The sequence below is a fragment of the Callospermophilus lateralis genome, chromosome 12 (genome assembly GCF_048772815.1).
Source record: "Callospermophilus lateralis isolate mCalLat2 chromosome 12, mCalLat2.hap1, whole genome shotgun sequence".
NCBI classification, from domain to species: domain Eukaryota; kingdom Metazoa; phylum Chordata; class Mammalia; order Rodentia; family Sciuridae; genus Callospermophilus; species Callospermophilus lateralis.
In genome coordinates this window covers 76,766,778-76,779,558 of record NC_135316.1, presented here as the reverse complement: position 1 = coordinate 76,779,558, position 12,781 = coordinate 76,766,778, and the positions used below count along the sequence as shown (strand labels likewise).

At 34.2% G+C, this 12,781-nt stretch overlaps 1 protein-coding gene across 1 annotated transcript in view; it reads right to left on the bottom strand.

Annotated features, from left to right (window-relative positions):
• LOC143411458 (phosphatidylinositol 3,4,5-trisphosphate 3-phosphatase TPTE2-like) overlaps window positions 1–12,436 on the bottom strand; it is a 67,333-nt gene extending 54,897 nt beyond the window's left edge. The window contains exons 1-3 of the mRNA XM_076872233.1: window positions 12,312–12,436; window positions 9,463–9,516; window positions 1,860–1,934 (exon numbers count right to left, since the gene is read on the bottom strand). Of these exons, the coding sequence (XP_076728348.1) occupies window positions 1,860–1,934; window positions 9,463–9,516; window positions 12,312–12,436 (254 nt within the window). The remainder of the gene's footprint in view (window positions 1–1,859; window positions 1,935–9,462; window positions 9,517–12,311) is intronic.
• Window positions 12,437–12,781: the final 345 nt, after the last annotated feature.

The following is a 12,781-nucleotide window of genomic DNA, read 5'->3' as shown; positions in this document are numbered from 1 at the left end:
AGAGGATCTCTCCCTCCCCCTTACAAAGCAATTTTTTTAAAAATCTGGCAATATTTATAAATAGGAAGAAGTGGGAAAATAGCAGAGAAATGAGAACAGATTAACCACATCTGTCTAGGCACATCCATTGCCCTTCCGTATGCTGTGCATCACCTCTAGCAGTTTGACATATTCTAGCTCCAAGACAGTGGGAAGCTAAGGATTTTCTCAGAGACTGTATCTCTGCATTGCTTCTCACCTCTTTTTTTGTGGACCCACATTTAAAAAATTGTTAACTTTTTAAAAAATTTTTTCTTACTAGTCCTACATAAGATAAAAAGGATTGACATATCAAATAAAGAACTTTTCAATCCAATGACAGATACAAACACCCAGATTTTAAATGAACAAATGTACTTTGAAAATAATGAATTTCTATTTTTCTATTATAAACTTGTTATGTTGTTTTTTTAAAAGCAGAAAACCTATAAAACTTTATAGAGTTTTTAAAGCACTTTCATGAATTTATTATTTTACTTTTTTCACCAATTTCATATAATACATAGTAGGTAAATAACACAGATAGCATTATTACTAGTTTATATTAGAATAATCTAAAGTTTAAAGAGGTTTAGTGACTTGCTGAATGTCAAGTGAATATGAGATACAAAGACAAACTTTTGATTCCTGCTCTTTTTCTGAATCCAAGACTAAAACCCTAGTATGACACAACAGTGTTTCTCGTAAGGACTACTGAAAATGTCTCCTATATCTATGCAATGAGCTTTTGTAGTTTACAAAAAAGAATGCTTTATGTTGTTCCGAGTATGGTAAGAAGGAAATGCTTGCTTTGCTCAATCCTTCCAAACTTTGCTGCATCCCTGAACAGCCCATTACACAAAATGAATAGGTATGCAGACATAAAATTTAATAAAGGGCAGTATGGACTCGTCATTGATTGTTCATGATGTAAAAAGTTACAGGAAATGGAAATTCCAAGTAATTGAATTATTTTCATTCATTAGTTGGCCTTTTGTTTTCTGTGTAATCTTTGTCTAGACACCAACAAATTGCAACAGTGACTAGTTAATTTTTAGTTTCCTCTTTGGCAGTAGATATTCTCTTTCCAACATGATCATAAACTGATGAATAGTTAAATAACTGGCCAAGAGAGCAGCAGAAGAAAAATCTCCTTAACATTTCTTCAGTTCTGGTACAAGTGATTTTAAGAATGTATTGTTTTGTGGGCTGGGGATATAGCTCAGTTGGTAGAGTGCTTGCCTTGCATGCACAAGGCCCTGGATTTGATCCTCAGCACCAAAAAAAAAAAAAAAAAAAGAATGTATTGTTTTGTTACAGTAAGTACAAATAAAAATGCAATCAAATCAGTGCAACAGAAAGTACTCCAGGTAACATTACTCAGAAACATAAAATTCCAATAAGCATGAAGGGGATTTATTCAGCAAAACAGGTTCCCTTTCAATCAGTCCCATTTATACTTAGACAAAAATCTATAAAACTGCGAATCAGAAGATATCCAGGAAACATGAGAAAGAACCACTATGAAGGAATAAATAACCTGTTATTTATTCAATTCTGTTATTTAATTCTGTTTAAAAAGAAACTTTGAAATAAAATTACTGTCTATAAAGGATATAGTCAATTTTGAAACTACAAAAAATGTTTATTTGTGAGTAGATGGAAATCTTTTTTTTCAAACATGGTTCCTGTCTGTAAATTCAGTTGGAGTACCCTTCCTCCCATACATTTTTATATCTTTTCATAGTTTTCCTTTTTGTATCAGTATAAACCTTGTTTTCCCAAAGGTAAGAGACATATCGATGACTCCCTCCCTTCCACCAAACTTTAAACTAACTTACTGATATGTTTTGGAATAGTCACAAAAGTCATCATCCTCATCTTCGTCATCAAACATGGGGAGATTGTCTAACAAACTTCAACCACCAACAAATGCAAAAATACATCATTAGAGATTTGCAACATGGAACAGTGAAAAAATTATTTAAACAACAAGAATTTCCTAAATTTAAAAAATATAACTAAAAAAAACTTTTATAATCATAGCCCAGAAAACTCTTATTTTCCCATGGGTACTTACAAGACTGAATTTTGTAAATTTATCTCTTCTCTGTTAGTCTCTGTGTCACTCTGTCTCTGCCTCTCTTTATATACACACACATATATGTTCTTTATATTTCATATATATCTCCTTTATATCATTTTATATTATATAAATATGTATATACATATATCAAGATTCTTCAATGACAACATCATTGAAAGTTGAGATATACCAAAAACCTATCAAAGTAGTCAAAGATTACCAGTATCATTTTATTCAAGTAAGCGTTAAGTATTAAAAATATGTAAGAGCCAAGTGACTTCATAGACTTAACTTATTTTTTATTGGTTGAAATACACACAATTGTTCTACAATTTATTATCTGTTTGAACTCTAAAAACTTATATGTCAACTTGGTATTTGGAAATTGGCATCAGTTTTACTTAAAATTAAGCCTCATGTGATGTAGAGACGATTTTGGTCCTCACAAAACAGCTTAGTGAATCAAGTTTAAAGTAAAGTTTTTATACCTCATCAACAAGGTGTCTCAGCACTTTAGGGTAAATTTATTTCAAAATTCAACTTGACATTTTGTAGGTACTCATAAATCTTTCCCTTTCTAGTTTCCTGATTCTCAAATCCCTCTACCACCCTGTATTTTACAAATTATGGGCCTTTTTTTTCCCTCCATTGGATAACAGGTTTCAAGTAACAGGACTGAGATAAGGACTCCGTTTGGAGTGATAGTGGGTTTGGGTTTGGAGCACCAGTCTCACATGGTGGCAGAGCTCTGGAGGGTGAGGAATAGATTGAGGGTTTATTAAGTGTTCTTTTTTTGCTGCCACTTCTCTCTGCCTGCTGCTACCTCCTCCTTGTTCTGTATGAAATTATTACTTCTCTTGACCTCTCTAGAAGAGTGTCATACATAAATTCTCATATTTTCTTAAAGCTTTTGTCAGCTACTAAGGATGACTAACAGATTAGGAGTAAGAAGCATTTTTCTTACAACAGCTAACATACATTTTTCTTACGTACAACCAATGCAGCAAAGTATCTACAGACACTACAGCAAGAAGACTTTAGAAAACAGTAAAGACATTCTATATTGTCACTGATGCTCCTGAAAATGAACTTTCCAAATGTCAATTTCTTTGTATGTGTATGTTTTCATGTGTGTGTTTATTTTGATCTCACCTTTCATTAGTGATTATCTCCTGAATTTTTGTTGTCGATTGAGATGATACACTACTAAAGGTTAAAAAAAAAAAGTATAGTGAGACACCATATGATTTTCTGAACTCAATTTTTGGTGCAGATTAACTACAATTACTCTTTAATTTACAAAAATATGATGACTTTCTTTTCAGTACTGGAGATAGAACCAGGGTTTCATGCATGATAGGCAAGCACTCTGCCACTGTGCTATATTCTCATTCCAAATGTCCATATATGTTGACTTTTAAAAATTCAATTTAAATATTTCTAAGCTGGCTTTTGAAGGAGAAGCAAGAATTTTCCCTATGTTTTCTAAAGGTAATGAATCAATCCAAGTTATAAAGACCATAAATGATAGATAATGGTAGATAATCTAGTACAATTGAATTGACACTCTTGAGCATTTCTGTGTGAAGGAGAAGAGATGAGAAGATATAATAGTAAGTTAAAGCAAAAAATAAATATTTTTTAATAGGTTCAGACAGACTGATCAGGTGTTTTGGGTGTTCTCTTCAATTAATTCTGAAAACTCTGAAATAGATGTTATGATATTAATTTTATAGACAACCCCCCCAGAGGTATAGAGAAGCTACGTATTTTGTTTAGTACAATACAATTTTAAACGACCGACTCAGGTTTCAAGGATAAATTTCTTACTCTGAAGCCTGAACACTTTTAAGTATGTAATGATGCCAACTCTATTTATACAGGTCAGATACATACTTCTAGGTAATGATTCTTTTTAAGCAAAAGATGGTTTAAGATAGGAATTTCTTTTTAAACTAAACATTAAGGCAAGAAAATATTTAGATTCATTGTTTTCAGTTGGGGAATTAAACACAATAGATTAAAAAAATTATTAAAAAAGCAAAAACAACAACATAGTATGAGCCACACGTAGAAACATGGTTTCAAACATAAATTCATGATAGGCAATGTCTGGTTTGATCATAAGAACATTCTATTCTTTAAACACAAGGATAAAACACTCTCCTGAAATGTGTTTTATTGTACAGAGAAATTACATGTTTCAATTGATATATTCAATTGGTTATTGTCTTAGGTATTCTTTTCAATTAATGACATAAATTTTCATGATGATTACTCAATGACATGGCAGCTCCTGGACTAAAGTATATACTTGTAAATCAAGTAGAATGTAATATGTAAAATATTCAATTAAAAAAGTTTAAAATTTAAATATGTCAAAATAGTTAATATCACAAAATTCAAAAATAGCTCTTTATTACTGAACCTAACCCCAATGTGTAAGAACATTTTATAGTTGAATTTATTTCAAGATTTAACTGCTCTCTCTCTAGTTTTTATTAACTCGTGTTAATTGTAGGGATTTGTGTGATTTTTCCATACATGCATACTGTGTGCATTGATGATGTCAATTGTCCTTTTTCTACCCTTGCCCTCCCCCTGCAGCACCCTTCCCAATAGCTAGTAATCGATATTCTACTTTAAGGTTGACCTTTTTTTTAGTGTCCACATACAAGAGGGAATATGTGATACTAGCCTTTCTATGTCTCTCTTTTTTTTTCTTAACATGATGTCATCCAGTTCCATACATTTTACTGCAAATGACAGAACTTCATTTGTCTATATGACTTAATAATACTCCAGTGTGTATCATGCTTTCCTTATCCATTCATCTGTTGGGGTGCATATGCTGATTCCATATCTTAGATATTGTTTATAATGCAGTAATAAGGAGCAGAATAAACATGAGCACATGTGTACCTCATTCTGTAGGTTGTCTCTTTTTTTAATATTTTATTTTAATTGTAGTTGCAAACAATACCTTTATTTTATTTTTATGTGGTATTGAGGATCGAACCCAGGGCCTCGCACGTGCTAGACAAGTGCTCTACCACTGAGCCACAACCCCAGCCCCTGTAGGTTGTCTCTTTACTCTGTTGTTTCCTTTGTTGTGCAGAAGCTTTTTATTTTAATACAATCTCATTTGTCAGTTTTTTACTATTGTTAAGTTTTTTTTTTTGTTGACTTCATTTCCTTTGGATACAGACCCCAGAATGTTATAGCTGGATCATATGGTAGTTCTGTTTTAGTTTTTTGAGAAACCTTCATACTGTTTTCCATAGTGACTGTACTAATTGACATCAACTGTGTATGAGAATTCCCTTTTCTCAAATACTGGTGAAAGATATTGGCCAAATTATATTATTATATTGTGTGCATGTGTGAATAGTTAATAACAAATTCCACCATTATGTACAATTACAATGAACAACAAAAAAAGAGAATTCCCCTTTCTTCACATTCTTATCAACAATTTTTAACTTTTTCTTTTTGATAATAGCCATTCTAACTGGAATGAGATTATTTCATTATTGTTTTGGTTTGCACTTCTCTGATGGCTAATGATATTGAGCATTTTTCATGTATTTATTGGCCATCTATAATTTTTGTTTGGAAAGGTATCTATTCAGATTATTTGCCTATTTTTAAATTGGATTACTTATTATTAGTTTTATTGAGTTCTTTATATATTCTGAATATTAACTCCTTTGTCAGATAAATAGCTGGTAAATACTTTCTCATATTGTGTAGGTTATTACTTCACTCTGTTGATGTTTTCCTTACTGTACAAAAGCATTTTAAGTTGATACAATCCAGTTTTTCTTTTGTTTCTTGTGCTTTGGGAGTCCCATCCAGAAATTCATTGCCTGCACCAATATCTTGAGTATTTTTCCTAAGAGTTTCAGGGTTTCATGTTTTACATTAAGATCTTTGATCCATGTTGAGTTTATTTTTGTACAGGGTGAGCGACAGGGATCAAACTTCCAGTCTTCAGCTGTGGTCATCCAGTTTTCCCAGCACCATTTGGTGTAGAGGTTGTCCTTTTCCAAATCATGTTTTTAGCACTGTTGTTGAACATCAGTTACCTGTCGGTGTGTAGGTTTATTTCTGAGTTCTCCATTCTGTTCCATTGATCTATATGTCTGTTTTTATACTATGCTATTTTGGTTACTTTGGCTCTGCAGTATATTTTGAAATCAAATATTGTAATAACTCCAGCTTTACTTTTTTTCCCCTTAAGTTTGCTTTGTCAATGCAGAGGTTTTTGTTTGTTTCTTTGTTTGTACTGGGAATTGAACCCAGGGGCACTTAACCACCAAGTCACATCCCCAGGCCTTTTTAATATTTTATTTAGAGACAGGGTCTCTCTAAGTTTCTTAGGGCCAAGTTGCAGAGTCTGGCTTTGAACCTGTGATCCTCCTGCCTTAACATCCAGAGTCGCTGGGATTACAGGCATGCACCACTGTGCCCGGCTCAATTCAGGGTCGTTTATACTTCCATATGAATTTTGGGATTTTTTTTCTTTGTTAAGAATGTCATTTATATATTATAGGGATTGCATTTAACAAGATTGAATTTTAGTTTTTAGGTACCCCTTACTTGGCTCATCTCATTTTATGATTCTCAAGTATATCTACCATCTTTGAATATTCACAAATTATGCCTGTCTTTCTTGCCCTTCAAACATGGTCCAGTAATTAGGAATCTGAGGCAAGGTCTCCATTGAAAGTGATGAAGGGTATGCATTTGGAGCACCAGCCTTACATGATGGCAGAGCTCTGGACAGTGAAGAATATAGTGAGGGTTTATTAGCTTCTGTCTTTCTGCAGAGGGCTGTCTGCTCCCTGCCTGCAGTTACTTTCTTACTTCCAAATGGATAACTTCCAAATGGATAACTTGGCCTATTCTAACAAAGTGTCATATACAGATATTCTGGTACTGATCTAAGGGTGTTGGCTGCTAATAACTAATGATGAGACTAGGAATAAGAAGTCTCCCTCTTTGACCTACTCCTTTCTTTCATGAACCAAAACACCAAGAATATTCTATTAGCAGCTTAGCATGACAAGATATTAAAGAGAGAGAGTATGAAAGGAACCCTGCATTCTCATGCACAGGCTTGATGGTGTATATCTCAAATCACAATCCCTGTGTAGGTTATGTGTGTGTAAAGGCAAATATCTATGGACTTGCATGCACACACACACACACACACACACACCCACACACACACACACACACATATGAATTCATTTATATCTTACTAGGTGTTGGTGAATCTACCTGAGGATGCTCTTTTCATTCAGATGCTTTAAAGCTAAAAGATTTTTTTTAAAAAGTACATAGTAAGATACTATGTGACTTCCTATAATTACTGTTTTATTTCAAATTAGTTACAATCAAAATTCAGTTTAAAAAACATTTGACCCCTGGGGGCGGGGACTGTAACTTAATAGCAAAGTGCCTGCCTAGCATGCAAAAGGCCCAAGCACTGTAAAACAAACAAACATGTAAATCACTTATTTGATATCTATTAAGTCATATTTCCCACAAATGATGCTTTATATATTTAATAAATATTTTGTATTATTAAAAAGGTAATGATTCAAGATTTAAGTAGAGTTGTTTAATACTGAACCTGAACCAATGCACAAAAACCTTTTAAGTTAAAATTTATTTCAAGTTCAATGTTAGTACATAGGAACTTATCCTTCTTATCCCATTTAACGTTCTGTTGCCTAAGTCCTTCCTTCACCTCCTTACTTTCACACGTCATGGTTGTCTTTACTGTTTCTCAGAGAGGATATAATAGCTACAGGTTGAGTCAGAGCTCGTTAATAATGATATTGTTTTTGGTTTGGGGGACACCTCCTTAAGCTGGTAGTAGATGTCTGGAAGGTAAAGGACACGTGTAAGGTTCATTATCTTATTCTTTTCTGCTGAAGTTTCCTCCGTTCCTTATCCATGGCTACCTGCTCATTGTTCCAAAATAGGATTCTCTCTTCTCTTCACTCAATATGATAAAGTTCATACACAGGAAATGTTCCTGAGGGTTTTCTTTTGTCTGGTGGTTACTTATGGTGTCAAACTCAAACACTCCAAGAGGAAAAAACATGTATGTATCTTTTAACCCAAATTGATCCAAAAGAATAGAAAGGTGCCTACATATTCTAGAAAGAGACCATTCTGAAACAGTGTCAATGACATGGTATTGCTATACTCCTATGAACTTCCAAATCTCAAGGTTTCTCTTTTGCATGGGTACATATGTTGATGTATATATGTAAGTGTGTGCATATATAAATAATATGTATTTATATCCTTCTATCTATAACTTCTTATTGATATATGTTTTTTAATATATATCTCACGGTTGATTGGTAGTTCCATCATGTTCTGTTGCAAGATCACACGGGGAAACTCTATAGGATTTAAAATTACATATAGTCAGATGCCATGTTGACTTCCTAGATTTAACTTTCTAGTTCAATTTAGCAATAATTACTTATAAATTCTAAACTGGTTGACCCTTTATTTGTAGGTAAATCAGTTACTTGGAAACTTCCATATACTTTTTTTTTTCCCAGAAATGACTATTCTTACGTCTGTAATAAATATCTTAAGTGTATGAAAACGTTTAATGACTCAAAATTTAAATTCAGTTCTTTATTATTGACTCAAATCATAATGTGAAAGTATTTGATGACTTAATTTCAAATTGAACTGTGGTTTCTAGCTTCAAATCCTTCTTACTCTAAATTCTTAGTCCCTCTATTGACTCCTTATTTTCATTATTATAAATGTCTTCCCTCAACACAGAGTCAAGATGCTATATGTAGAAGCGGGGGCTCCATTGAACATAATGATGGGTGTGGGTTTGGGGTACCAGCCTCACATGGTAGCAGAGGTCTGGAGGGTGAGGAACAGTCTTTTGACTTCATTCTTCTCTGCTGAAAGCTCCTGCCGATTATTGCCTCTTCCTGGCTCCAAATAGGATTTTCTCCTCAATTTTCTAACTCTAGCAATAGAATATCATACACAATAAGTAGAGTCTCAGTAATAGAGGCTCATGCATATTAACTAATGGTGACAAACACCAAGAGCAAGAAGTTTCCCTCCAGGAATTGTTCTTCCCTTTCATACCTTAATTCCATAGACAAAGAATATTCCACACAAAGGTTTACCATGATAAAAATTTAAAAACAACATCAGGAAACTGTATTCTCATGGATGTTCCTAGGACTGAATATCCAAATCAAAAATATCATTATACGTAGAATGTATAAATGCATATACACATATATATGCATATATATTTTTAAACACATATACACATATATTAAATTATATCTTACGTCGCATTGGAGACTTCACGCCAGGAAACTGACTTCATTTTACTAGGAAGAGTTCTAAAAAATTATAAAGGAAAATAGCAAGAAACAATATGACTGCCTTGGCTTAATTTTTGGTTCAAATTAGGTAAAAATATAATTTATAAAGTGAAATTTAATACACATGTAATTAGTTATTGGGAAACGCATATCTTCTATTCACAGAAATGAATCTGTGTTTCTAATGACCTTTGGCCTGTGAAAAAACAATGATCCACAATTAAGTTTAATTTTTTATTATTAAACCACAACTGAAAGAATTTCATAAGTAATTTATCTCAGTTTAAGTTTCTAGAAGCAAAACCCATCTAAACTGATGATTCTTAGGTCTCTCCATTGACTCCTATTTTCACCATCATAGCTTTCTTCTCTATCTTTCACTCAGTTCAGGCAGCAACAGACCTGAGATAGGGCTCCATCTAAAGTGATGGAAGATTTGGGTTTGGGGTACCAGCCTTTAGTGGTGGCAGAGCTCTGGAGGGCAAGGTACACTTCCAATGCTTTTAGATCTGTTCTTTTCTGACATCTTGACTGCTGCTGCCTCCTTAAGGGTTCCAGATAGGTTTCTTCCCTCCCTTAACCCACTCTAGCAGAGTGTCAATATGCAGTAGCCAAGGAGGACAAACATTAGGAGTGGAAGAAAAATCTCCCTCTATGATTTATTTTTTCTTTTATCACCTTTATCCAAAAGTCAAAGTACATTAGATACAGAACAAGTGTGAGGCACTGGGTTCCATCCTAGCACCACATAAAAACAACTGAAGGCATTGAGTTCATATACAACTTAAAAAAAAGAGTAAGAGATGAAAGTAAACCTGCATTCCCAAGGATGTTCTAGACAATGAACCACCAAAAAGTTATATCTGTGTGTATTCATACACAGGTATTAATTATTGATAACTTACTCTAGATTGCTGACTCCACTTGTTCTTTTCAAAATAGATGGGGCCAACCTAAGGGATTAAAAAGGTACACAGTAAGACACCACAGAACTTCCTAGACTTCCTATTATTATTACTATAATGATAACTTCAAATTAGTTATAATTACTTTTCACTAAAAAACTGGTTGACACTAAAACACTTCACATGTAAATCTGTTATCCAGAATCAGGTATACCATTTCCTCTGGAAATGACCTATGTAGGGCTACACTATTTTCGTCTTATCAAAAATGTAATGACTCAAGGTTTAAGTAGCAGTGGTTCACCTCTGAACTAAGTCAACACATAACAATTTTGTGATGCAATTATTTTAAATTCAAATTCCATTTGTAGATACTCAGCCCACCAGTCCCATCTAAAATCCTAATTCCTAAATCCCTCTATTTCCTCCTTACTGTCACTATCATGGTTGTATTTCCTGCCCCTCAGTTAGGGTCTAGCAGCTACAGGCCTAATATGGGACAAAATACAATGATATTGTTTGGGGGTTGGGGCACTTATCTCCTTTGGTGGCAGAGCTCTCAGGATTCATTTTCTGTTTCTGTCAAGCTGTCAGAAAAGAACAGATCTAAAAGCATTGTGCAGTTTTCTGTTCATTGCTAATTTCTCTTTGTTCCAAAGAAGATTCTCTTCTCCATTCATCCAATCTAAAAAAAAATCTCATGTAGAGGTATTTTGAAAATGTCCTGAGGGTTTTGGCTGATGGTTACTCAGACTGTTAAACATACCAGGACACAGAGGAAGTTCTCCATAACAAGTACCTCTGTCATCCCTGTTGATCCCAAAGATTCAAAGTGCTTACATATGCTAGAGAGAGATCACTTTGAAACATTGTCAATGATACTTTGTATTGCCAGAGATGTTCCAGACTATGAACTTTTAAATCTCAATCTTCATTTCCCTCTGTGCGTATGTATAGGGTCAGATGTCCCTGTGTGTGTGTGTGTGTGTGTGTGTGTATGTGTGTGTGTGTGTGTGTGTGTGTGTGTGTATGTGAGAGAGAGAGAGAGAGAGAAAAAGAGAGAGAGAGAGAGAGAGAGAGAGAGTGAGTTACTGCTGGGGAAGGAACTCAGAGCCCAGTATATGGTAAGGCAAATGCTCTACCACTGAATTACACCCCCAGCCCTGTGTTCATATATGTGTACCCATGAACAGTAGATATCAATACCTATAACTTCTTTTACTGGTCCTTATGTGTTCATTCATATGTATATTTTAGTTATACATGGGCACAATATCTTTATTTTTTATTTATTTTTATGTGGTGCTGAGGATCGAACCCAGGGTCTCACACATGTGAGGTGGGCGCTCTACCGCTGAGCCACAACCCCAGCCCCTATGTGTTCATTTGATCCTGTATATAATCTCACATTTTGCCAGCAACGTCATCACAGGGTACTGATTTGAATTCATGGTGGTAGAGTTAAACTATTTAAAAATACAGATATGTAGCCAGATATCACATGACTTACTAAATTTTAGGTTAAATTAACTATAATTTCTGAATAACTTCTAAACTAGTTGATACTTAGCTAATATTTTAAAAAGTTATTGGGAAATCAGAGGTCTGTGTCTCATAGAATACAATCTATATTTCTTTTCAGAGTTTCTTGGCCTGTAAAAAGTTTAACTTCTAAAGATTTCTGTTCAGTTACTCTCAGTTGAATGCTAAGGACAGCATTTTGTGGTTTGACTGATTTACAATTTAACTGCAGTTTCTCAGTACAAATACTTATTAGTCCTGATTCTCAGATCTCACCAAACATTCCTTATTTTCACCACAATAGGTGCCATCTCTGCTCTCACCCAGAGATGATAATCTGCAGGCATGTGGCAGGTGCTCTGGTGTGTGTGGGTTTGGGACATTCACCTCACAAGGTGGCAGAGCTCTGGAGGGTCAGGAGCAAATTCCAGGGCTCTTAGCTCCAATTTTTCTGCTGATAAATCCACTGTTAGTCCCTTCTTGTTCCAAATATGACTGTCTCCTTCCTTCATCCAATCTAGTGAAGTCTTACATACAAGAAATTTGAGTGTTTTCCTGCCACTAATGAAGGATAACACATTAACAGCTACAATCATCCAGTATGATCTATTTCTCTTTTTTCTAATGCAGTCTAGCAAAGAAGGAAATTTATCTACAGATGTCACAGTGACAAGATTAGGAACACTGTCAAAAATACTGCCATGGATGCTCTGGACTATGAATTTGCCAAATCTCAATCCCTACCTTTTTTCTATATGTATATGTGGGTCTGTGACCAATACATGCCTGTGTGAATATGCATATGCAAAATAGCATATGTTTCCATCTCTCTAACTATATAAATTTCTTTGATTATC